The sequence below is a fragment of the Staurois parvus genome, unplaced genomic scaffold (assembly GCF_062004578.1).
Source record: "Staurois parvus isolate SC_StPar_1 unplaced genomic scaffold, SC_StPar_1.0 ptg001001l, whole genome shotgun sequence".
NCBI lineage: Eukaryota > Metazoa > Chordata > Amphibia > Anura > Ranidae > Staurois > Staurois parvus.
Window position 1 is genome coordinate 61,263 of NW_028318797.1, and position 27,698 is coordinate 88,960.

At 45.5% G+C, this 27,698-nt stretch overlaps 2 protein-coding genes across 6 annotated transcripts in view; one reads left to right on the forward strand and one right to left on the reverse strand.

Moving 5' to 3' along the window:
- The first annotated feature begins 5,280 nt into the window (after nucleotides 1-5,280).
- Nucleotides 5,281-8,473, forward strand: LOC149441352 (toll-like receptor 2). The gene has a single exon (XM_089657441.1). It carries the CDS (start codon nucleotides 5,511-5,513, stop codon nucleotides 8,019-8,021), a length of 2,511 nt encoding a protein of 836 aa, XP_089513567.1. The 5' UTR covers nucleotides 5,281-5,510; the 3' UTR covers nucleotides 8,022-8,473.
- A 14,586-nt stretch (nucleotides 8,474-23,059) lies between these two features.
- Nucleotides 23,060-27,698, reverse strand: part of LOC149441353 (NACHT, LRR and PYD domains-containing protein 12-like) — a 268,132-nt gene continuing 263,493 nt past the window's right edge. For all 5 annotated transcript variants that reach the window (XM_089657443.1, XM_089657446.1, XM_089657445.1 and 2 more), the window contains one exon: nucleotides 23,060-23,471. In XM_089657443.1, the coding sequence (XP_089513569.1) occupies nucleotides 23,453-23,471 (19 nt within the window). In that variant the 3' untranslated portion in view covers nucleotides 23,060-23,452. The remainder of the gene's footprint in view (nucleotides 23,472-27,698) is intronic.

Genomic DNA, 27,698 nt, shown 5'->3' on the forward strand with positions numbered 1-27,698 from the left:
AGTTATGGTCAGGCACAATCAGTCTGGGGAGAAAAGTGCTAGATGATGCTGGACATCATACAGCCAGGAAATGAGGCGGAGCTCTGTCTGACTGAATGCAGCTTCTAATGCACATTGTGAGAAGCTCCCAGTGTGCGGTGACATCAGAGGAAGCCGATTCAGGCCAGGGGAGTGGGTACACCTGTGCAAGACTGAAAAGGAGGAGCCAGAACACCTGCGCAAGACTGAAGGGGAGGAGGCGGGACGCCTGTGCAAGACTGAAGGGGAGGAGCCAGGACACCTGTGCAAGACTGAAGGGGAGGAGCCGGGACACCTGTGCAAGACTGAAGGGGAGGAGCCGGGACACCTGTGCAAGACTGAAGGAGAGGAGCCGGGGACACCTGTGGAAGACTGAAGGGGAGGAGCCGGGACACCTGTGGAAGACTGAAGGGGAGGAGCCGGGACACCTGTTGAAGACTGAAAATGAGGAGGCGGGACTCCTGTGCAAGACTGAGGAGAAGGAGCCGGGACACCTGTGCAAGACTGAAGGGGAGGAGCCGGGACACCTGTGCAAGACTGAAGGGGAGGAGCCGGGACACCTGTGCGAGACTGAAGGGCAGGAGCCGGGACACCTGTGCAAGACTGAAGGGGAGGAGCCGGGACACCTGTGCAAGACTGAAGGGGAGGAGCTGGGACACCTGTGCAAGACTGAAGGGGAGGAGCCGGGACACCTGTCCAAGACTGAAGGGGAGCCTTTCTGGAGTTCTGCTTTAAAAAAATAATTTGAAGGACAAACGTTTGGTGTCAGCAGGGATGATGCGGGGGATATGGCAGATTCGTGGCCTTCCATAAACCAGCTGGCGTCTGTTTCTACCCCCATAGTAGCTGCTAAGAGGTGCCAGGGGAACCGTGCTGTCAGGAAGAACCCGACCTTCAGCTTTTGCTCCCGTTCCCTCTACGGACCCCGAGGCACCACTGCCACAAACCTGTTCCGGGACCGGCTGTGCTGTAAACAAAACAAAAAAAAAGCCTTCGGCACACCAAAGGTTAAAATGTAAATCTAAACCCAAAAATAGAAATCGTCCTGCAGGATGTCTCACCGATCCTTGGACTGCGTTCCCTTTTATTAGCTCCTGCCAGTAACACACTTCCTGTTCTAGAGTGACAACACTCACTGTGCTGCATCTATGGGGGAGCCATGGTTGTCACACAGGCTGGACTTCCAACATGGGGGGGGGTGGGATTAGTAGTTCACACAAGAAATATAAATCCATTTGCGTCTTCTTTTAGGCCTCCATGATCAGGCCCCGATGGGTGGGGGGGGCGAAATGCGTCAGTGGGTGTGGCCAGGCCATCTACATGTCTGGCTCTCGGGGGGTCGGTCGAGCAGCGTCCATCTTCTCACTCCTCGGCCCCATTCACACTTGTGCGACTTTGGGGTCCACAGTTGCATGACAAGTCGCAGCCCATGTTTCCCAATGAGTACCTTTTCCTATGTGTGCGACTTAACCCCTCGCCTACCGGGCACTTATACCCCCTTCTTTACCAGGCCAATTTTCAGCTTTCAGCGCTGTCGCATTTTGAATGACAATTGCGCGGTCATGCAACATTGTACCCATATGAAATTTTTATCATTTTTTTCTCACAAATAGAGCTTTCTTTTGGTGGTATTTACTCCCCGCTGGGCACTTTACTTTTTGTGCTATAAACAAAAAAAGTGCAAAAAAAAAAAAAAAGTTTCTTTGTTTCTATTATAACATTTTTCAAACAGGTAATTTTTCTCCTTCGCTGATGTGCGTTGATGAGGCGGCACTGATGGGCACTGATAGGCAGCACTAATGAGGTGTCACGGATAGGTGGCACTGATATGCGGCACTGATAATGGGTACTGATAGACAGCACTGATAGGTGGCACTGATTGGCGGCACTGCTGGGCCCTGACTGGCACAACCGCTGGGCACTGACTGGCAGCACTGCTGGGCTGCACTGATGGCCACTGGTGGGTGGCACTGGTGGGCACAGGTGGGTGGCACTGCTGGGTCGCACAGGTGGGCGGAACTTGTGTGTGGCACTGCTGGGCACCGATCATCGGGGCACTGATGATCAGTGCCCCGATGATCGGTGCCGATCCCCGCTCTGACAACTGCCGGTTTTCGGCACTACTTTCCTCACGATCTGACAGCGCGAGGAAAGTGCAGCCGAGAACCGGCATTTGCATTTCCCGGTGATCAGCGTGTCATTGGACACGGCTGATCACGTGGTAAAAGGCCGCTGTGATTGGCCTTTTACCACGTCACGTGATCAGCTGTGTCCGTAGGACACAGCAATCACGGAGATCGGCCAGGTGCGTGCCCCCGGGGGCGCGCAGGAGAGCGCGTTCTGGGAGGACGTCATATGACGCCCTCTCAGAACTGGCCGGCCACAGTGCCGCCGTCATTCGGCTATCTGCGGTCGGCAACTAGTTAAAGTCACAGCCACTTTAAAGGAGTTCCTGCACTACTTTTGTCCGACTTTCATGCGACTTGTGACCCATAGACTTCAATGTAAACCCTCCAAAGTCCCACCTGAATGATAAACATGAGAATTGTGCGTGACTTTGTAGAGCGAAAAAGGAGAATCGAAGGAGACAAAGTCGCGCTCATCCAACGTCGCATCAAAGTCGCAATAGTAATGGCGTGATTTTTGAAGCTGCACAAGTGTGAATCGAAGCTCACAGGCAGTGACAGGGACACCACATTTCTGGCAGGATCAATGAGTATTTTCTATGTGTCACAAAAAAAGAAAACGACTGCAGGGGCCACATCTGAGACTCCTAATATTAGCGACTTTAACCCCTTCAAGCCGGCGCCTCCCAGCCCTTTCAGAGTTTCAAAAGCCGGGAGGCGGGGTTTTAGGGTCATATGATCCGTCACAGCGGTCACATGATCGGGAAAGGTCCCGATCAAAAGAGGAGATTGGGACCTTCCCGTGAGTACCGTACACGTGTGCCGGGAGCGTGCAGGGCACGCGCTCTCGGCACATATGTCCTTTTTTAATAGACCAACGCAAATGTGCGGCCGCTCGGCGTCTAGGCCCAGACGCCAAATGTGCGGCCGGCGTGAAGAGGTTAAAGGAGTTCCTGCACTACTTTGGTCCGACTTTCAGGCGAATTGAGGGCCTTTGACTCCAATGTGAACCCTCCAATGTCGCATGAAAAAGTCGCACCTGAATGATAAACATGAGGCTTGTACGTGACTTTGTAGTGAAAAAGGAGAAACAAATGACACCGTCTCTCCCGTCTTCCTTCTAGGTGCCATCGTGTGGACCAAGATGACGCAACCCGCCGCCGCCCAGAACCCTCTGAACAGCCCCCCCGTCGCCTAAGGACACCCACGCGGCTGACTCACGATAATGAATTCGGAGAGGTAAGAGTCTCAACGGCACAGGTGAGGTTACCAATGCAAGGCGATCCGAAGCCAACTGCCCCCCCCCAAAGGGTCCCGGAGCCTAAGGTGGCAGAACCCCCCCATACACAGTTTTAGGAGGACGATTATCTGGAAGCCATTGTGGCCTACAGCACGTGACGCTCCTTTTTTTTTTTTCTACTGGATGAGCGCCATGGAAGGCCACGCCCCCGCTCCGGAAACGGCACACAAACTATTCCTGCGGGGATGCAGACGGAGAAAAGAAATTGGTTTCGGATCGATTCGTTGGGTTACTAATTTTATTTCCGTAAAGAAACTCGTTTTAGTTTTTGACCGGATTCAAGTTTTATTTCCAATGGATTTGAGGTATTCGGATTGAATTTGATTCAAATCGATCCAAATTCATTGTGAAGTGTAGCTGGCTCTATTCTATTTGAAATGTGAATTTTAGAAGACAGCTATAGTCTATTTTATTCTATTCTGTTCTATTCTAATCCATTCTATTTTTTTCTATTCTAATTTATTCTATTCTTTTCTTTTATTCTGTTTTACTCTATTCTATTCTTTTATGTTTTATTTTATTCTGTTTTACTCTATTCTTTTATTCCTTTCCATTCTTTTCGCAATTCGACTTTCGGAAGAAGGGTGTATTCTTTTTTTCATTCTGGTCTGTTCTTCTCTATTCTATTTATTTATTTTCTAATCTATTCTATTCTGTTTTCTTCTTTTTTTTTTTATAATCTATTCTCTTCTGTTTTTTTTCTATTCTATTTTTTTTTTCATTTCAGAAGACCGTTATATTCTTTTTGTTTTAGTCTATTCTATTTGAAATTCGAATTTTGAAAGACCGCTATATTTTCTATTCTATTCTCTTATTTTCTATTATATTTTTTTATTTTCTATTCCACTATGTTTTACTTTATTCTTTTCTATTCTACTCTTTTTTAATTTTGGAAGACGGCTATATTATTTCTATTCTATTCTATTCTATTTTTGAATTTTGGAAGACAGCTATATTATTTCTATTTTTTTCAATTTCATTCTAATCTATTTATTTTATTCCATTCTATTCTTGTCTATTCTATTCTGTTTTATTCTAATATCTTCTATTCTATTCAGTTTTATTGTTTTCTATTCATTTTGAAATTCATATTTTATTCTAATCTATTAAAAATTAGAATTTCGAACTTGGAAAGTTGGTTATATTCTTTCTATTATTTTTTCTATTCTATTCCTTTATTTTTTTAACCTATTCTATTCTGTTGTATTCTTTTCTAAATTCGAATTTCCTAAGATGGCTGTATTCTAATACACATACTCCTTTTAAAGGAAATCAGCCATAGTCAGCTTATATGTTTTACTTGTTTTCAAATTCAGTTTTGTTTTTCAATTCGAATTTAGATAGTTCGTTATTTCGGACAAAATTTCATTATTTTAAATGAGTGACTATTTTTATTTGGAGCTTCAAATGCATTCAGATCCCTGAATAATAAAACTTTTGTCTTAATTTGGATTCAGAACGTAACGAATCGCACGGGTCTAATCAGAGGCCGAGAATCTTACAGTTAGGTGTTAATTACAGAGGTAAGGAAGGGCTAAGCCAAAGGAGCGTTCTTCGGATTCCTCACCTAAGGGGAAAATCAATTTTAGCTGACTCATAGAAGGCGACACGTGTATTGTTGGCATGACGTACATCACAGTACAGCCTGGGGGGGGTCATTCATAAAATGTACAGTATGTATATCTGATACTTTGTTTGTTCGATGTACACCTACTTTTCTCCACAACGAGGCAAGAGCGAGATATTCCGCGTTCAGGGGCAGACTGACAACTCATGGGGCCCCCTACTGACCCCGGGCCCACGGGCAGTGCCCGAGTGCTCGAATGGTCAGTCCGTTCCTGTCCACGTTGGCTTAGTTCTCCTCACAATAAACGATCCCATCTGTTCTGGGGTCCCTCCCGTATATTCCAAAAACATGGAGTAAAGCCTTGTGTCTCAGGAACATAGAAATAAACAATTACGAATGAGTCGTCCTCCTCGCATTGTGGGGAGAATTTAATTTGGGGCGTCCCGATAATTGTTTCAATTTCTACATTTCAGAAAACGAAGATGTGGATTGCCTAGATATGTTCCAGTCCACCGGATGGTTGGTGACCCTCATAGTCTTGATCAGAGTTTTGGCACGGTGCCGGTCGGCTTGCGATGTCAGCACAGATGGAAAAAGAGTCACCTGCAAAGGAGAGAGTCTTGAAGGAGTCCCCCAAAATCTCTCGGAGAACCTGGAATACCTGGATCTATCATTTAACAAAGTTTCAGAAATCGGAGCCGATGATTTTTTGCGATATCCCAAGCTGCAAACACTGAACCTCAGCTACAACAATATATCAAACGTAGAAAATGGGACATTTCAGTATAACCTATTGATCAGGAACTTGAGTTTGTTTAACAACTCTCTCAGGACAATTCCTCATTCGTCCTTGGAAAACCTGAGATGTCTGCAGATCCTCGACTTGTCCAACAACTTCTACGAGCGAGCCACTCTTGAGGACGCCTTCGGCACGCTGGTGAATCTTAAAGATTTGTCTGTAGGAGGGCCTCTGATTTCCAACATCTTAAAAGACGACTTTAGGTCCATCCAAAGGATCAGTCTCGTAAGGTTTGCTTTAAAGTCCAAGTCTAGCCTAGACTGTTATGAACCCGGGGCCTTCTCGTTGCTGAACACGGAGAATTTGTGGCTCGACATTGCTATGGACAAAAACGCAACACTGCTTGGTGGCATGTTGAAGGATCTGACAAACAAAAACTTCACTAGCCTCCGCTTTCGAAACCTGTTTGAGTTGTCGTATTACGTGGGCATGGATGATCTATTTTCCTATCTACCACATATTGGTTTAAGAGACCTGGTCTTCTACAGAGGGAAATTTAATGAGAACCTCCTACGTCTGGTCTTGCAGAATGTCCAGAGATCATCCATAAAGAATCTTTACTTGATCTCCATTGATTTTGCCCGTTCTCCAAATGCCAATAAATCTGAAGTCACCATCAACGATTTATATTTGGAAAAGCTGGTCATACAGGATGTCACCAACCCAGATATACTCCGCTTTGACTGGACGTTCACCTGGTTCAACAAGGTAACCAACCTCAGTATCATTAATGTGAACTTCAACTATGTTCCTTGTGATGCTTGGGGGCAGATGACCAATGTGGTTGTGCTAGATGTATCGGGGAACCGTCTCTTAGCCTCATACCTGTACAACCTGTTGTGTAGAGATAACATTTTACCCAATATCGAGATATTTAATGCCAGCAACAATATCATGCGCAGTCTGAAGACCATCTCTTTGTTGACCGTTCAGTGGCCAAAACTTTCCTACCTTGACCTTGGCTCAAACAACCTTGGGAGTCGCAACGAATCTTGTGTGTGGTCGTCGAACATCAAAGTTCTTATTTTAAGAGACAATTTGCTCCAGTATGAAGTATTCAAGTGTTTACCTACAACAGTGGAATACTTGGACCTCTCCAATTCCCATCTCGACCGATTAAATATGGATTACTTTGACAGGACCACCAATTTGAAAAAACTGATCCTTAGCAACAATAAAATCAAGTTTATACCATCCGGATGGGGCAGTCCGAACCTTCAAGTGTTGGCACTGGAAGGCAATTCTTTTGGAGTTATCGATAAGGGTTCTTTTCAAGATTTGCCCAAGCTGAAACTCTTGACAGCGGGGAACAATCCTTACCACTGTACATGTGACCTTTATGCCTTCTTTACAGACACTCGGAAAGAGGGTTCTTTGATTCTTGATGACTGGCCTGATGATTATTCCTGCTATCACCCCCAGTATTTATTGGACACCAGAATTGAGCATTTCCACCCAGGATTACTGGAATGTAATGTTGGCTTGGTGGTGGCCATATCTGCATCGGTGACCGCTTTTGTTGTCATTGTCTGCATGCTGTTGTGTTGGAGATTTGATGCACCATGGTACATCAGAGCAACTTGTCAAATCATACAAATGAAATATCGATCACGGAAGGCACACCAGAGCAGATTCTACGACTACCATGCCTTCATCTCATACAGCTATTCAGATGCTGACTGGGTAAGAGGGGTTCTCCTCCCTCATCTGGAGAACTCTGACCCGCCCTACAGAATATGCATCCACGAGAGAGATTTCCAACCGGGGAAATGGATTATCGATAACATAATCGAGAACATTGAGAACAGCTGCAAAATCATCTTCATTCTATCGCACAACTTTGTCAACAGCGAGTGGTGTAACTATGAGCTGTACTTCGCCCACCAAAGGGCCATTGGCCACGCTTTTGAAGATGTCATCCTGGTGGTCAAGGAAAGTGTTAGCATGGAAGATCTTCCGAAAAGGTTCCACAGGTTACGGAAAATCCTCAGGACCAAAACTTATTTAGAGTGGCCTGTGGAGGAAAGCAGGCAACCGTTCTTTTGGGTCCAACTCAAGACCATCTTAGGAAATGGCAGCTTAAGCGTTACAGGGCAAGAAGGCTTATCTCTGGTGAATGAAACTGCTATTGTAGGGCAGCAGAGCAGCTCGGAGGAAATGGAAACCCCCACGGTGGGCAGCAATGTGAATACATCTGAAAACCAGACTTAGAAACCATGTTCTTGTATTTTAGGATGTGTCATTGTTCTAAATGTTGCCTATAAATATATGTAAATATTACTCAGTGGAGGCAAGCTTGCCTCTTATACTTACTGTGAAAGCTTTTTTGACGAATGATCAATGAGACTATGACCAAGGACAGATTTCATAATTCAACCCCCACCCAAACTTTTTTGGGTTTTGAAAAGAGTGGAGCAGGACGTCTGCTGAGCTGACCTCCCCATATGTCTTGAATGGAAAATGAAGGGAAATCTACCCAGAAGGATACAAACAGCTGTAAGAACCTGGCAAGTTCTTACACAACTTGCACAAACATCATCTCAGTTGTCATTAACTGTGACTCCCTGATCATAGGGAATCGACCTACCAGTACACCTTGCCAGGGAACAAATATTGCCCCAGAATGGTTTTGTCCTGCCGATTCTTTAAAAATGCTTGCAGAAGTCCTCTATGCATGGTCACTTCACGATTTTCTTTAAGGTTTGTTTCCAAGTGCTTCACATTGGGTTGTATGTTTCAGAAGAACTTGCTAGCAATGCTAATGATCCTTATAGTTCTCAGATCCATCTTGACAAACCCTATACCTTATGGCCTGCCCAGCATCTAGAGACCGACCAGAGGTTAGGGTGGTTCTCCTACCACGACAGCTGTAGGCCAAATGTCTTTGTTCCAAAGAAAAATGCACTAGGGTCCGTTCACATTGGCATTATGGTACCAGAATTTTGTATTTTTCAGAGGAACTTGCTAACATTGCTAATGATCCCCATAGTTCTGAGATCCATATCAAAAAACCTTATGGCCTGCCCAGCATCTAGAGACCAACCAGAGGTTAGGGTGGTTTTCCTATCATGACAGCTAGAGACCTGATGTGAGTTAATGTCTTGGTTTCTAAGGAGAATCCAACTAGGTGGTGTCCACATGGGCATTATGGTACCAGAATTTTGTATGTTTCAGAGGAACTTACTAACATGATGAACTTACTAACAATGATCCCCATAGTTCTTAGATCCATATCGACAAACCTTATGGCCTGCCCAGCATCTAGAGACCAACCAGAGGTTAGGGTGGTTCTTCTACCACGACAGCTGTAGGCCAAATGTCTTTGTTCCAAAGAAAAATGCACTAGGAGATGTTCACATTGACATTATGGTACCAGAATTTTGTATGTTTCAGAGCAACTTACTAACATTGCTAATGATCCCCATAGTTCTTAGATCCATATCGAAAAACCTTATGGCCTGTCCAGCATTTAGAGACCGACCAGAGGTTAGGGTGGTTCTCCTACCACAACAGCTGTAGGCCAAATGTCTTTGTTCCAAAGAAAAATGCACTAGGTGATCTTCAAATTTGCATTATGGTACCAGAATTTTGTATGTTTCAGAGGAACTTGCTAACATTGCTAATGATCCCCATAGTTCTTAGATCCATATTGACAAACCTTATGGCCTGCCCTGCATTTAGAGACCGACCAGAGGTTAGGGAGGTTTTCCTATCATGACAGCTAGAGACCTGATGTGAGTTAATGTCTTGGTTCCTAAGGAGAATCCAACTAGGAGGTGTTCGTATTGGCATTATGGTGCCAGAATTGTGTATGTTTCAGAGGAACTTACTAGCATTGCTAATAATTCCCATAGATATCTCTCAGATTCATATTGACAAACCTCCTACCTTATGGCCAGCCCAGCATCTAGAGATGGACCTGAAGTTAGGGTGGTTCTTCTGCAACGACATCTAAAGACCTGCTGTGAGCTAGTGTCTTGGTTCCAAATGAAAATCCACCAGGAGACGCTCACACTGTCCAGCATCTAGAGACCGGCCAGAGGTTAGGATGGTTTTCCTATCATGACAGCTGGAGACCTCATGTGAGTTAATGTCTTGGTTCCTAAGGAGAATACAACTAAGAGGTGTTCACATTGGCATTATGGTACCAGAATTTTGTATGTTTCAGAGGAATTTACTACCATTCCTACAAGTCTTCATAGTTCTGAGATCCATATTGACAATCCTTAAGGCCTGTCCGCCATCTGGAGACCAGCCAGAGGTTAGGGTGGTTCTCCTACCATGACAGCTAAACACCTAAGGTGAGCTAATGCCTTGGTTGCTAAGGAGAATCCACTAGGAGATGTTCATTTTGGAATTATGGTACCAGAATTTTGGAGACCAACCAGAGGTTAGAGTGGTTCTCCTACCATGACAGCTAGACACCTAATGTGAGCTAATGTCTTGGTTCCTAAGGAGAATCCACTAGGAGACCTTCACTTTGGCATTATAGTACCAGAATTTGTATGTTTCGGAGGAACTTACTAAACATTGCTATTGATCCCCATAGTTCTGAGATCCATATTGACAATCCTTATGGCCTGCCCAGCATCTGGAGACCGACCAGAGGTTAGGGTGGTTCTCCTACCATTACCGCTAGACACCTGCTGTGAGCTAATGTCTTGGCTCCTCAGAAGAATCCAACAGATGTTCACATTGGCTTTACGGTACCAGAAATTTGTATTTTTTTTTTTTCAAAATTGTTTTTAGAAAACACTCTACAAAACAGATTTTTTGTGTATTCCCCGGCTCCACATAAAAAAAAGAACGCTCCCAACTGTAGTCACAACTCTGGTACCCCTCGATCAACGAGGGTAGCAGCATCCACATGACCACGGTAGGCCATCAGGAGGTGCCACCATAGTGATTAGGCGCATATCAAAGTTCAGAAAATTAGGAGTATAACACGATAAATAATAAAGTGTAGTATGAGCAATATATAGTCCCAGGGAGATGCTAAAAGGTGAAGAGGGGGTACACGGGGTGGACTGTGCCAGGTCAATCCCCACATAGCCCTTCCCCCTCAATGAACATAGGATTCACGCACCATCCACTTTAGTCAAGCACGGTATCATCCCGAGCATTAATAGTAGAGGGAGATTTGATCCAAAGATCCCGAACCTTATCAAATTTTTTGGGGCAACCTTGGGAGGTATACTGTATGTCATTTTATGCAATGGGACCACTGAACTGACCAGTTTCTTCCAGTAGGGGGTCTTTCCACGCCAGGACAATGGCTTTTCTAGAGTAGACCCAAGAGCGTTCTAGAGGCCCTAGAAAAGGCTAGATGGTTGACCAAGCCCAGGAGAGAATTTTGTATGCTCCAGAGCAGAGGCGGACTGACCATTTGGAAACTCGGGCACTGCCCGAGGGCCCGGGGTCAGTAGGGGGCCCCATGAGATGTCCCTGGTACCTTTTTCATAGGCTTTTTTGAGTTTGGGCAAGGACACGGGCCCCATGATCCCCTATTGCCCGGGGGCCCCATAAGTTGTCAGTCCACCCCTGTTCCAGAGGAATGTACTAACATTTCTCATGATCGCCGTAGTTCTCGGATTGGTTTCACCAGGGTTCATTTTTTGGATGAAAATTTGATTTTTCAGAGATTCGGATATATCAAAATGTAACGGATGTCAACGAATCTGAAAAAAAAGTTATAACAAATTTAACAAATGTATCATTTCGCTTGTTTCATTGGGAATAATTGTGAATAGCTGGTCGTTAAGGAGCAGGCGGCCGCCGTATCCTTGACAACCATGACTCCTCTGCTGTCAGTGGGATTCCCCATTGACCGTAGAATGTAAACTGAAAAAAGTGCCGGCATTAAAGACATTTTAAAAAAGCAGCATGGGGGTCCCCCAATCCATACCAGGCTCTTTTGGGTCTGGTATGAATTTTGAGGGGAACCCTACTCCAAAATGTACAAAAAGATGCTGTGGGGTCCCCCCAAAATCTATACCAGATCCTTATCTGAGCAAGCAGACCAGGAAAGAGAGAACATGAGCAAGCGTCCTCCCCCCCTTCCCGAATCATAACAGGCTATATGCCCCCAACCAGGGGCGGACTGACAATTCGAGCACTGCCCGAGGGCCCGGGGTCAGTAGGGGGCCCCATGAAATGCCCCTTTTTATAGGCTTTTTTGGGTATGCTTTGAGTGTTGGAAAGGACACAGGGGCCCCATGATCCCCTATTGCCCGGGGGCCCCATGAGTTGTCAGTCCGCCCCTGCCCTCAACACGCTGGGGAATCTCGCAGACAGCAGATGAGTCATGGTTGTTAACCCCTCCAGGAGGATCCCCCCCCCCCCCCCCTTTCCTGACCACGCCATTTTTTGCGATACTGTAACTGACAATTGCGCGGTCATGCAACGCTGCACTCAAAATAAATTTATGTTCTTTTATTCCCACAAATAGAACTTTCTTTCAGTGGTATTTGATTGCTTCTGCTTTTTTTTTTTTTTTGCACTATAACCTAAAAATAGATCTACAATTAATTTTGGGGAAAAAAAACTATATTTTTGACATGTCCAGTAAAAAAAAATCAAATTTTCTCTAATTTCAGCCAAAATGTATCCCACTCCGTGTCTTCGCTAAAAAAAAATAATCCCAATACGTGTAAATTAATTGGTTTACATGAAAGTTATAGCGCCTACAAATGGCGGTATAGATAGTGGAATTTTTTTATTTCTAGATACAAGTAATGGCGGCGATCAGCGACTTACAGCGGGACTGCGGCGGGCATTCTGACACTGGGGGGGAACTGACTTGGTGTCACTGACATCCCCAGTGACACCAATACAGTGATCAGTGCTAATAAAAAGAACTGACGCTGTACTAATGGCACTGGGCAGGAAAGGGTTAACATGTGGGGCGATCAAAGGGTTAACTGTGTGCTGGGTGTGGTTTAGTAGGGTGACACGCTGCTGTGCGGGGAGATACAAAGCAGCATGTCCTTGCTGACAGGAGAGAGACCTGTGTTGTTTACATACAGACCTCTCCCCTGTTGGTGTTCTGGGTGCTGGTGTGGAATCTCCGGCCGGGACCCGGTGATCGACAGCTGTAGCTACCAATGGTCGTGTGGGCGTGCGTGGGAGCGTCCCCTACCTACAAATGCAAATTTTTTATATATGTGTGTGTGTATACATACATACACACATATATACATATATGTATATGATATTTTGTGCAGCCCTGCCACCCTGTAGAAGTAATTCTACTAGGAAGGGGTTAACATCTGGGGCGATCAAAGGGTTAACTGTGTGCTGTGTTTTACTATGTAAGCATACTGCTTTGTATGGCTCTGCTGTGCGGAGCCATACAAAGCAGCGTGCAGGAGCTGACAGGGGAGAGATCTGTATGGTTGACATACAGACCTTTCCCTTGTCAGTGTTCCTCGGTGATCACCGGGTGCCGGCGGGGAATCTCTGGCCGGGACCCGGTGATCGACATCTGTGGCCGCCAATAGCAGCGCGGGTAGGGCGCGCGCCCCCTACCCGGAAACACAAAATCGCATATATATACATGATTTTTGCGCAGCCCTGCTGTCCCGTAGCAGTTGTTCTGCTATAGGTCGGTCGGGAAGCAGTTGAGGACGCGGCAGCTGCCAGCTCCTTAATAACCAGCTATTCCGAATGAAACAAAACGAATGCAAAGGATACAAAACGAATTCCCAAAAACAAATCGGTTCAGCATATTGAATATAACATAGCAAAATTCTTCGATGAATGAATGCATCCAAAACGAAATGACAATTTCCGACGTGCACATGTCAGCCCTCGGTTCTTCACCTGTTTCTAAAGGGTGCCCCCAGCTGGAGAAAAGCTGTTGGTGCAGAGCCACTTTGCCCAGCGATCGTTTCAGTGACCCATCCGGAGCCCTTTTGTCCAGTTTTTACTTTCCAACTGATTCCTTGCTTCTGATTTTCCTTCACTTCCTGTTTGGGGACGATTCGTCAGCGGAACAGGAAATGAGGAAATAGTCCCATATTGAAGGGGAACCCCCGCTAACAAGAATGACAGCGTTGCCACTTTCTTGCGGCACCTCCATGGAGGGATTAGAGTTTGGGGTTTTTTTTTCTAGAAGGAATGAGAGCAAAATGCAACAATGTGTGAGTTTTCTGAAACTGACTGCGACGTCGGATCCGCAGAAAACGAATTTTCGAAGTATTACTCCAAAGTTTAGCACTTCTGTGAATGTTAAAAGGAGGCGACACCCTTCAACGTTTATTATATACTTTACGTGTGTCAGTGAAAGATCGTGGTGGTATGTTTTATGTGTTGCGTGTTTTACGTGTTTGTGTTTTTACGTTTGTGTGTTTTTACGGTTGTGTATTATGTGTTGTGTGTTTTATGCGCTGTGTTTTTACGTTTGTGTGTTTTTACAGTTGTGTATTATGTGTTTTATGTGTTGTGTATAATATGTTGTGTGTATTATGTGTTGTCTGTTTTTATGTGTTGTCTGTTTTTATGTGTTGTGTGTATTATGTGTTGTGTGTATTATGTGTTGTGTGTTTTTATGTATTGTCTGTTTTTTATGTGTTGTCTGTTTTTTATGTGTTGTCTGTTTTATGTGTTGTCTGTTTTTTATGTGTTGTGTTTTTTATGTGTTGTCTGTTTTTTATGTGTTGTCTGTTTTATGTGTTGTCTGTTTTTATGTGTTGTCTCTTTTTATGTGTTGTCTGTTTTATGTGTTGTCTGTTTTATGTATTTGTCTGTTTTATGTGTTGTCTGTTTTTATGTGTTTGTCTGTTGTATGTGTTGTGTGTTGAATGCGTTGTATGTTTATACTCCTTGAAGAACCTCCCATCTGAAGTGGTGTCCTCCCATTATTATCTGAGCACTGTGCTGTACATAGATGTGTTGTGTTTTTTATGTGTTGTGTGTTTTATGTGTTGTGTGTTTTATATGTTGTGTGGTTTTATGTGTTGTGTGTGTTGTATGCGTTTTATGTGTTGTATGTGTATACTCCTTGAAGAAGCCTCCCATTTGAAGTGGTGTCCTCCCATTATTATCTCTGAGCACTGTGCTGTACATAGATGTGTTGTGTTTTTTATGTGTTGTGTGTTTTATGTGTTGTTTGTTTTATATGTTTTGTGGTTTTATGTGTTGTATGGTTTTATGTGTTGTATGCGTTTTACGTGTTGTATGTTTATACTCCTTGAAGAAGCCTCCCATCTGAAGTGGTGTCCTCCCATTATTATCTCTGAGCACTCTGCTGTGCATAGTATCTGTCATTAGTAATGTCTTTAACAACCAATTATGAAGGAGGGGCTTTATTTTGCCCCACCCCCTTTCGTGAACCCTTGTGTTTGCGCCTCAGTCCTCCGCACTGTAATTGCCTTTTTTTTTTAATTAGAAAAAGGGGGTGCTAATGCGCTTGTGGTTGTATCAAATAATTCCAATAATTATTTACAGCAGTCCTAATTGTGGACTTATACACACAAAATAATAAATATGGTTATTTATTTATTGCCTTTTTTTAATTACTTCTTCATACACAGTGAAGAACAGAAGTATTTGAACCCCCTGCGATTTTGCAAGTTCTCCCACTTCTCCATCATGGAGGGTCTGACATTCACATTGGAGGTGCATTCCCACTCTGAGAGACAGAATTAAAAAAAAATTCAGGAAATCCCATTGTATGATTTGTAAAGAATGTATTTGTCTCGCACGGCTGAACAGAAGTATTTGAACCCCTGAGAAGATCCGTGTTAATATTTGGTACAGAAGCCTTTGTCTGCAATTACAGGGGTCAGACGTTTCCTGTAGTTCCTGACCAGGTTTGCACTGCAACAGGGATTTTGGCCGACTCCTCCACACAGATCTCCTCTAGATCTGTCAGGTTTCGGGGCTGTCGCTGAGCAACACGGAGTTTCAGCTCCCTCCAAAGATGTTCTGTTGGATTTAGGTGTGGAGACTGGCTAGGCCACTCCAGAACCTCGATATGCTTCTTACGGAGCCACTCCTTGGTTCTCCTGGCTGTGTGCTTCGGGTGGTTGTCATGTTGGAAGACCCAGCCATGACCCATCTTCAATGCTCTGACTGAGGGAAAGAGGTTGTTGCTCAAAATCTCACAATAAATGGCCCCATTCATCCTCTCCTTAGTGCAGTCGTCCTGTCCCCTTCACAGAAAAGCACCCCCAAAGCATGATGTTACCACCCCCATGCTTCACAGTAGGGATGGTGTTCTTGGGATGCAACTCATCCTTCTTTTTCCTCCAAACACGACGAGTGAAGTGTAGACTAAAAAGTTCTACTTTGGTCTCATCTGACCACATGACTTTCTCCCATGCCTCCTCTGGATCATCCAGATGGTCATTGGCAAACTTCAGACGGGCCTGGACATGTGATGACTTGAGCAGGGGAACCTTCCATGCAATGCATGATTGGAAACCATGACGGCGTAGTGTTCTACCGACAGTGACCTTTGAAACTGTGGTCCCAGCTCTCTTCTTGTCATTGACCAGCTCCTCCCTTGTAGTTCTGGGCTGATTCCTCACCTTTCTTATCAGTGATACCCCACGAGGTGAGATCTTGCATGGAGCCCCAGTCCGAGGGAGACTGACAGTCGTCTTCAGCCTCTTCCATTTTCTAACAATTGCTCCAACAGCTGATCTGTTTTCACCAAACTGCTTGGCAATTGCCCCGTAGCCCTTTCCAGCCTTGTGGAGGTCCACAATTTTGTCTCTGGTGTCTTTTGACAGCTCCTTTGTCTTGCCCATGGTAGTAGTTGGCGTCTGACTGACTGTGGGGTGGACAGGTGTCTTTAAAGAGCTCAGACAGGTGCTACTAAGTTAGATGAATGAGTGGAGTAGAGGTGGACTTTTTAAAGGCGCAGTAACAGGTCTTTGAGAGACAGAATTCTTGCTGTTTCTCAGGGGTTCAAATACTTCTGTTCAGCCGTGCAAGACAAATACATTCTTTACAAATCATACAATGTGATCTCCTGAATTGTTTTTTAAATTCTGTCTCTCAGAGTGGGACTGCACCTACAATGTGAAAGTCAGACCCCTCCATGATTTCTAAGTGGAAGAACTTGCAGAATCGCAGGGGGTTCAAATACTTCTGTTCCTCACTGTGTGTGTATGTATGCGTGTGTGTGTGTGTGTGTGTGTGTGTGTATATATATATATATATACACGTACACATCTTTAATTATTTAGTCCTCTCCCCATTTTTTGTTATACTTTTTTGTTTGTTTTAATTTAGCTCTCTCCCCATTTTTTGGGTGGAGCTCTGCTCTAAGGCTTGACGAAACGCGTAAACCAGGTTTTCCTGTACACTCTATTATGTCATTATTATTATTACTAGGTACTTATACAGTGCAGTCGATTTAGGCAGCACTTTACATATATACTGTGGGTGTGTGTGGGTGTGTGTATATATATGTATGTATGTATATATATATATATATATATATATATATATATATATACCCACTTTTTTACACCAGCGTGTACCCGGTACAGTCACAGCCTTTTATGTCTATGGGCAGCTGTATGCAGCACCTGGGCTTGCTGTGAGAGGAAAACGCATTGGAATTTCCATTGCATGGGATCAGGCCCAAAGCCTTTGCCTGTGTGGCCAGCACACCAGTCCAGGCCTTAGAGGGGGAGACCTCCGACTGGTGATCAGACTATATTTGCAACCGGGGTGTTTTTATGAAGCTCCGCCCACTTGCGGGAGAACCTCCGTCCATGTAATTCACTTACCTAAAAAGTAGTGGAATGTTGAGACCTCCCCAGAGGCGTTCTGAAGGTCTCAGTTTGCTGCAATAACATATTTTGTAGATATTGTACACAGCTCTGTCCCGAGGGTTTGTTTCATTGTGTAAAATGTTGTTATAGAAAAAAATGTTTGTAAAGTTATTTATGGTTTATTAAAAAAAAACAAACCCATCAGAGTTTATAATTTTATACAAGGTGTCTGTGTCGTCTCCATATTTATTATTTTTTATTTATGTTATATTTATTTATTTTAATTTGCAATATTATTTTTTATTTTAAATGTTTTTATTTTAATTTGCAATATCATTATTTATTTTAATTTACAATAATAGCTATTTATTTTAGTTTGCAATATTATTTGTTTATATTTATTCATTTTCATTGATAATATTATTTTTTATTTATTTAAATGAGATTCACATTGGCTCAACACCCCCCCCCCCCCAAAAAAAAAATAATCCTTTTCAATTCAGTGGTTGCTGAAAACTGAACTATTGCACACTAGCTGATACTAAAATCAGGCTTGCAGTGCTGTTTAGGTGTATGAACATTGTATATAGCTGTGTGGAATATATTCCTGCAGGGGGAGCTGATGAGGCCCCAATGCATAACAGAAGGTCATTGTAGTCGCACACAGACCACCTCACAGGGTCCGTGGAAGGGCATTAGATATTCCAGGCAGGGAGGAGACAACATTCAATGAGCTATTATGGTGAAGCTCTCAGGCTGAGGCAAAGCCAGAAGGCTCACCCTGTGGTCTCTGTAAACATCTGCAGTCAGAATTCACAGAGCACCCCGCAGGGTCACTGGGCGTGTACTTCCTGAAGCATGTGCTATGCAACACCCAATCCCTTGGCTTCGTACATCACCGCTCAACGCTTGCAACTTGGTCGGCGTGGACTGCTGAGGTAAGATTAATTAGGATGGCACCCATTGAAATTAATGGATTTTTTCTTGTCTTGCGACTTTCTGTGTCCCAGCAAATCGCAGCAGTGTGAACCAGGAATTACAGGCCGGGACTGAGGGAGGCAAAGAAAGTCAGACAGCGAGTGTAAATCTCAAATAATTATACTCACGTGGAAGAAAAATATATTTTAAAAATATTCTTCCCAAATATATTGGCGTATATTTGAAATACTACAATTCTGGCCGTATTCTATATATATATATATATATATACACACACACACACACACACACACACTGTATGTTGAAATGCGTTTTTTATATATTACAAAATATATGAAAAATATTTTTAAAAATACTATTCATAAACAGTTCAGATAACACAGGGGAAGCATACACTCACGCAGAGCTGATGTGGTAGTCTCAGGCAGAGCTGGTAGCATGTCAGGCAGAGCTGATGTGGTAGTCTCAGGCAGAGCTGGCAGCGTCTCAGGCAGAGCTGATGTGAAAGTCTCAGGCAGAGCTGGTAGCATCTCAGGCAGAGCTGATGTGGCTTCTGGGGTCCCCCTTACTCCAATGGGGCTCAGGCAGAGTCTGGCCACTAGAGTCCCGCTGCAGCTGGGATCCCTCAGTGGCTGCACAGCAGAATGGATCATTGGGAGAGCCCAGCACTGACCTCTTAAACCGGGGCAGGACGAGAGGTGGAGGGGGGTCATTAGCGGCATGACAATGGAGGGGATGCCTTGATTGAGTTTGGGGCCATTTGTATGAGAATGGAGGGAATGCCTTGATTGAGTTTGTGGACATTTGGATCACAATGGAAGGGATGCCTTTATTGAATTGGGGAACATTTGGCAAGAAAGGCACTAATTGCATTGGGGATGGGAAGCACTTCCTCTGGCACAAAAATTAAGGCATTAATTAGGGATGTACTACATTTGGGCACAAGACAGGATGGACAAGAAAGGAAATACAGTAATTGAATTTGTAGCTGTAAACAGGAGGACAGTGGGGAGAATACATTAATTGAATTTGGGGACCTTTTAGCCGGAGGAGGGTGGAGGGGGTGCAAGAATTACAGCTAGGAGCATTTGGCACACAGGAGTAGAACCCTAATTTGACAATGTACTTTCTCTGGACACAAGGGATTAATAAAGGAATAACTGGGACTGGCAGAGAATCCATATCGTGACACTCCTCCCCCCCATTTCACAAGTGCCGGCAAGGGGGGGACCCAGCCGGGTCCCCTTGAAGGCACTTGTGGGCCCTAGCTTGGTTACTGTGGGTCTTGCTACTGGGTGGCCAAGGGCGTACTGTGACTCATCCCAGCAGGGCAGCCTGTGGGCGTACGGAGGTTGCTGGCCTACGGGCACATGGGAATGCCAGGGGGGATAGCGGGGGCTACTGACATTCCCTCTCCACCAAAGGGAAGCCATGGGGTTCTTCCTACACCCCCTGGGACAATTGACCTGTATGTGTCCCCTCTGTTTGCAAGTGTGACATCGGGGCTGGTGGGTCCTTCTGATACCCCTCCACCTGTTTGGAGGACTGCGGGAGGCTCCCCGAACCCTTGGACGTGCAGGAGGGGTTACATGTGGCCGTACATAGCTAACAGGATAAGCCCTCGACAACTGGGGGTCTGGCCTCAACTCTGTTTTAGCCTCTTGATTCCCCCCCAGATAGTGGTTCTGGGCCCCCTTCTCCAAAAATTGGCAACCGAGGTCCCCAAGATTGTTTCGCAGTAGAATGTCGGCCGGCAGGCCTGGCATTACCCCAACCCCGCAGTCTAGCTGAACCATAGCCCCAGGGATATATTTCCTGGCACCCCCCGCTGGCTCAATAGAAAAGTCAGGGTCCTTTTTGCTCATTGCGAGATCTAATATGCAGGGGTCACCAAGAGTCAGGAGCGTACCTGTGTCGTGGAACCCCGTAACCTTTCTGCCGTCGATGGAGACCAGGTGCTGTTGCCTTTTCTCAGGGTAGCTTGGGGTAAGCGGGTGAACTCCACAGACTCGTCGAGGGGTGTCGATTTCTGTCGGAGGCATCGATTCACTAGGGGAAGGAGAGAGGCTCCGCCCTCCTGGCACCAGTGGCACATTGTGGTCAGGGCGAGGGGTGTGGGTTTGGGGGGGGGGTGGATGTTCTTGGAGCATCTAACCTTCAGATGCCCGGGTTGTCCACATGCATAGCACCGGCGTTCCATCATGACCCGGGACGGCACGACCGTAGACATGGGGGCAGTATGGATTTGCGGGGGACAAGCACCACCCAGGGTCCCTGCAGGTTCCGTCATCAGTTTTTTCCAGTGGGGCTTGATTGTGAGCACTTCATTTGCTAGCGCAGCGGCCTTCTCTAGGGTGGCTGGACTTCACTCCTTCACCCACTCCCTGACCTCGGAGGGGCATTTGTCAGAAAATTGTTCCTTCAGGAAAGTGTGGATAATACACTCCACTGAGAGGGCCTGTTCACCCTCCAGCCAGCGATGACAGGCTTGTAACATCTTGTGAGCATACATTTTGTAGGATGGCTCAGCATGGCAGGGAAGGTCGCAGAAGCGCGCCTGGTGCGCTTCTGGGGTCACCGCATAGTACTCTAACACAGTCTTTTTGACCAGGGTGTAATCTCGGCTGTCTCGGTAATCCCGAGTGCGGTAGGCTGTGGCCGCACCCCTTTATAGCAGCCCCACGAGGTGCCGTAGCCAATCCGTGCTTGGCACCTCCATGAGCTGGCACTGCTGCTCAAAGTCCTGAAAAAATCCCTCCACATCCCCGGTGCCTTCGTTGAAGGGCTTAAAGTCTTTGCGGCTGACCCAGGGAGGGGGGCAGCCCGCGACCCAGGGGCCGGAAGGACAGCTTAGATCAAAGCGGCTCCCTTGGCTCTTTCTCTCGTATGCCCTCCGGATGGCCTCTCGCTTGTCCTCTACTGTAGCATCTGTCCCCCGGGAGGGCCATCTCTTCCTCCACCCGGGTAAGCCTGGGGTTGGTCTGCTCTCCTCCCTTGTTAAGGTGTCTTTGGGGTCAGCTTCCTCAATGGCTGTGAACAGATCATCTTTGGCTAGGCCCCTCCAGGTAAGGACCAGCTCCTCAGCCCTTTCCTGCAGGCATGATATAGTCCACTTTCTGTACTCGCTGGGCCGGGCCTGGTCCAGTATCAGTTGGCTTTTGCTGTCTGCCATCTCACTTAGTGTTCTGATCCCACCGCTGCCACTAGTATGTGACGGAGGATAGGCAGGACAGAATACGCAAGGCAGATGGCAAACACTTAAAGCTTTATTGAAACAGACAGCAATCACTCAATGGGAAGTAGTGCAGAGAGAGAGCCCAAAATACTTTGGAATCCAGCCCCGGTGGGCAAAGTTAAAGTCTCCACAGCAGTTTGTAATCCAACAGGGAGGTAAGAGGCAGTTCATAAACAGTTCAGATAACACAGGGGAAGCATACACTCACGCAGAGCTGATGTGGTAGTCTCAGGCAGAGCTGGCAGTGTCTCAGGCAGAGCTGATGTGAAAGTCTCAGGCAGAGCTGATGTGAAAGTCTCAGGCAGAGCTGGCAGCGTCTCAGGCAGAGCTGATGTGAAAGTCTCAGGCAGAGCTGGCAGCGTCTCAGGCAGAGCTGATGTGGCTTATGGGGTCCCCCTTACTCCAATGGGGCTCAGGCAGAGTCTGGCCACTAGAGTCCCGCCACAGCTGGGATCCCTCAGTGGCTGCACAGCAGATTGGATTATCGGGAGAGCCCAGCATTGACCTCTTAAACCGGGGCAGGACCAGAGGTGGAGGGGGGTGATTAGCAGGATGACAATGGAGGGGATGCCTTGATTGAGTTTGGGGCCATTTGGATGACAATGGAGGGAATATCTTGATTGAGTTTGTGGACATTTGGATGACAATGGAGGGGATACCTTGATTGAATTAGGGAACATTTGGCAAGAAAGGCACTAATTGCATTGGGGATGGGAAGCACTTCCTCTGGCACAAAAAGTAAGGCATTAATTAGGGATGTACTACATTTGGGCACAAGACAGGATGGACAGGAAAGGAAATACAGTAATTGAATTTGTAGCTGTAAACAGGAGGACAGTGGGGAGAATATTACATTTGGGCAAAAAACTGGTTGGACAGGGAGGGAAACACAATAATTGAATTTGTAGCTGTAAACAGGAGGACAGTGGGGAGAATACATTAATTGAATTTGGGGACCTTTTGGCCAGAGGAGGGTGGAGAGGGCGCATTAATTACAGCTAGGAGCATTTGGCACAATACATTTTTGTCTAAATTTGTGAAGAAAATGTATTTTTTTATTTGATATGTTTTAAAGCAAAAAGTAAAAAATACTGTTTGTTTTTTTAAAATTTTCAGTCTTTTCTCGTATAGAGCACACACACAAAAAAAAAAAAACAACCCAGTGACTATTATAAGAAATCATAAAATAAAAAGGGTTCAGAATAATCTTTTAGGTGCCATTCCGCTGAATTAGTGGGGTCCCTACAGCCCAGACTGTATACCAACGATTAGGACACCAGAAAAGAGACTCCAGCTATAAGATGATGGGGTAGGACACACGTGGCGTAGTTATTAATGCATTCAAATTAAATATTGAATATCTTTACTTCTGTAAACTATCACAACATTGAATACAACAAGCAAAAGAACATACCCCTCCACCGTCATTAATATCAGACAATGTTGTCTAAGTTGCCCCCAAAACATCAGCCTAAACCACAAATAGAAGCGGAGACCTTGGACATAAACGGCGGCAATCCACAGGTTGTATCAACAGTTTGACCTCTGTGCTTCAGCCCCACAAGGTACAAGTCACTGCTGATCGAATAAGGCACGGGTGGGTAAGTAACGGTTACCAGCAAAATTCATTTTGAAGGTGAAAAACAAATAAAATATAAAATTATTACTAAGATATGTAAACTTTAAGAATTCTGATTGCTGGTTCCAAAGTGAAATAATCGCGATAGACAACGATGAATCTAAAAGGATCCGTGTAACCTGCGGAATAGAGACACGGTTAGGTAAATGGACACACAAAAAAAAAAAAATCTGTCAGTCTTAAACGTAGTCACTGATAACTGGAATCCACTAGTTGCATCACTGACACCTCTTGTTAGAGTCCAGCGCTAGTCCTAGAAGTTCAACAGAGCAGGATGGACAAAATCCAGACTGATCTACAAATAGACATTTCACTTTTCTTCATACACTATATTGCCAAAAGTATTGGTCGGCCTGTCTTTCCACGCACATGACCTGTAATGACCTCCCAGTCTTAGTCCGTAGGGTTCAATATTGAGTTGGCCCCGCCCTTCCCACGCACATGACCTTTAATGGCCCCCCAGTCTTAGTCCGTAGGGTTCAATATTGGAGTTGGCCCCACCCATTGCAGCTATAACAGCTTCAACTCTTCTGGGAAGGCCGTCCACAAGGTTTAGGAGGGTGTCTATGGGAAGGTTGGACCATTCTTCCAGAAGCACATTTGTCAGGTCAGGCACTGATGTCGGGGGAGGAGGCCTGGCTCACAGTTTCCACTCCAATTCATCCCAAAAGTGTTCTATGGGGTTGAGGTCAGGACTCTGTGCAGGCCAATCAAGTTCCTCCACCCCAAACTGGCTCCTCCATGTCTTTATGGACCTTGCTTTGTGCACTGGTGCGCAGTCATGTTGGAATAGGAAGGGGCCATCCCCAAACTGTTTCCACAAAGTTGGGAGCATGAAATTGTCCAAAATGTCGCCTTAAGAGTTCCCTTCACTGGAACTAGGGGGCCAAGCCCAACCCCTGAAAATCAACCCCACACCATAATCCCCCCTCTGCCAAACTTTACACTTGGCACAATGCAGTCAGGCAAGTACCGTTCTCCTGGCAACCACCAAATCCAGACATGTCCATTGGATTGCCAGACAGAGAAGCGTAATTTGTCCCTCGGGAGAACACGTCTCCACTGCTCTAGAGTCCAGTGGCGGCATGCTTTACACCACGGCATCCGACGCTTTGCATTGCACTTGGCGATGGAAGGCTTGGATGCAGCTGTTCGGCCATGGAAACTATTCCATGAAGCTCTCTACACACTGTTGTTGTGCTCATCTGAAGGCCACACCAAGTTTGGAGGTCTTTAGCTATTGACTCTGCAGACAGTTGGCGATGTCTGCGCACTGTGCGCTTCAGCATGCGCTGACCCCGCTCTGTCATGTGACGTGGCCTACGCCTTGGTGGCTGAGTGGCTGTTGTTCCCAGTTGCTTCCACTTTGTTATAATCCCACTAACAGTTGAGCGTGGAATATTTAGTAACCAGGAAATGTCACGGATGGACTTATTGCACAGGTGGCCACCTATCACAGGACCACGCTTGGAGTCACTGAGCTCCTGAGAGCGACCCATTCTTTCACCAATGTTTGTAGAAGCAGTCTGCATGCCTAGGGGCTTGATTTTATACACCTGTGGCCATGGAGGTGATTGGAATACCTGAATCACATTATTTGGGAGGGCGGGGCCAATACTTTTGGCAATATAGTGTATGTTTGTGAGATGTTCTAAAGAAGAAATAGTCAACTAGGAGACTGCTTTCCCACATCTGTAAAGAAGGATGCAGGAGAGAATCCCGAGGCTGAAGCAACGACCTCAGGCTCTGGTGCTGTCTGGCTGGAACTCTCTGGATTGACATCTGGAACTCCCAGCTGAAGCAGAAGAGGTTCTGTCCCTCAAAACACGTAAGCCTTAGGACACTGTGGAGACTTCCCTTACCACTGACTGGGTACCATGGTCCTAGAGGTGGTCTCATCTGCATCCTACTATATGCCTGTATATTACATGTGTTTGTGAGCAATGACCTACTTTTTTTAAAATTTTAATAAAAATTGTGTTTTTTGGTAATGCACTAGGTCGGTGCGCCCTTTTCATTGTACCATCAATTCTAATCATGCGAGGGCACCCACAGTCCTGAGAGGGCAGCAAGACCTTTATCGCCATATCCAGTAGCCAGACAGGCAAATCACACTCTTAAGCACCGCCTCTAAGCGCAGGAGGTTGTATTAATGTTTCAGCTATGAAGGGTTAACCATAGCAGAAGCAAAGGTGTTAAATGCCATTCGTACCAGAAGCAACAGTGCGCAAATGTTAAGCTGTAAAGGGTTAACCATTCTCCAGGCAGGCCTACATGTGTTCACTGAAGTGGAGTAGATAAGCACATTCCTGCCCTAGCATCCAAGCACACAGAGGGTTCATTGCCAGAGAGTCAGTATGGGGTATGAACAGCACAGATAAGCCACATGATGTTTGCAAGGAGAGAAAGATTTTGAGGATCAGGTACCTTACTCTCACCCCCTTCTGGATATACACTCACCGGCCACTTTATGAGGTCCACCTGTTCAATTGCTTGATAACACAAATTACTCATCAGCCAATCACATGGCAGCAACTTAGGCATCTAGACGTGGTGAAGACGACTTGCTGAAGTTCAAACCGAGCATCAGAAAGGGGAAGAAATGGGATTTAAAGTGACTTTGAATGTGGCATGGTTGTTGGTGCCGGACGGGCTGGTCTGAGAATTTCGAAAACTGCTGATCTACTAGGATTTTCAGGCACAACCATCTCTAGGGTTTACAGAGAATGGTCCAAAATAGAGAAAATATCCAGCGAGTGGCAGTTGTGTGGAGAAAAATGCCTTGTTGATGTCAGAGGAGGATGGGCAGACTGGTTGGAGATGATAAAAAGGCAACAGTAACTCAAACAAGCACTCGTTACAACCAAGGTATGCAGAATACCATCTCTGAACTCACAACACGTCCAACCTTGAAGCAGATGGGCTACAACAGCAGAAGACCACTCCGGGTGCCACTGCTGTCAGCTAAGAACAGGAAACGGAGGCTACAATTCACATGGCTCACCAACATTGAACAATAGAAGATCTGAAAAAACGTTGCCTGGTCTGATGGGTCTGGATGTTAGCTGCGACATTCAGATGGTAGGGTCAGAATTTGGCGTAAACCACATGAAAGCATGGCTCCATCCTGCCTTGTATCAACGGTCCAGGCTGGTGGTGGTGGTGTCATGGATCCATCCTGCCTTGCATCAATGGTTCAGGCTGGCGGTGTTGGTGTCATGGTGTGGTGGATCCATCCTGCCTTCTATCAATGATTCAGGCTGGTGGTGTCATGGTGTGGTGGATCCATCCTGCCTTGCATCAATGGTTCAGGTTGGTGGTGGTGGAGTCATGGTGTGGTGGATCCATCCTGCCTTCTATCAATGGTTTAGGCAGGTGGTGGTGGTGTCATGGTGTGGTGGATCCATCCTGCCTTGTATCAATGGTTCAGGCTGATGGTGGTGGTGTCATGGGGTGGTGGATCCATCCTGCCTTATATCAACGGTTCAGGCTGGTGGTGGTGGTGTCATGGCGTGGTGGATCCATCCTGCCTTGTATCAATGGTTCAGGCTGGTGGTGTCATGGTGTGGTGGATCCATTCCTGCCTTATATCAGTGGTTCATGGATGTGCAGCCGACAAATATGTGGAAACTGTGTGATGCTATCATGTCACTATGGAGCAAAATCTGAGGAACGTTTCCAACACTTTGTTGAATCTATGCCATGAAGAATGAAGGCAAAAGGGGGTCAAACCCAGGACTAGCACGGTGAACCTCATAAAGTGGCCGGTGAGTGTATGTAGCTAGGTCTGCCTGTGATCTCTGCTGAAGGTGCAATTGCTTTCAGTCAGAATCGCTGGTACACCAGGTGCCTCAATTGATGATTATGAATCCTCCTGCGCTTCTATGGACAATCCCCCCTCCTAGTAAGTAAGCTGCTGACACTCAAACCAATAACCTAATCAGTGTAAAAATCTATATAAATTAGTGTAGCGCTTAAAAAATACCATAATTAATAAACTATAAAAATAATAAATGTGACCAGTGCTGTAATCTTCACAGTGCTCTTATACCACTAATAGCACTTAAACATAAACAAAACCATCAATATCAGAATATATAATATGATAATAAATGTGACAAGTGCTGTAATCTTCTCAGTGCTAAAATACTACTGAGTAAGAAATGAGACCATAAATCATTAAAAATTAGTGATAGTGTCACTCCAAACAATAAATAAATCAATAAATAACAGGTGACGGTGCCACTTCAACTTCATTCAATGTCCAGTATTCCTATTGACATTCATCTATTCGAAGTGTTCTTGATAACCATGCATAGTGTGTATAGATAGTGCCACACGTGAAC

Coding starts and splice junctions, on each gene's coding strand:
- LOC149441352 (XM_089657441.1), top strand. CDS start 5,511: ATGTTCCAGTCCACCGGATGGTTGGTGACCCTCATAGTCTTGATCAGA.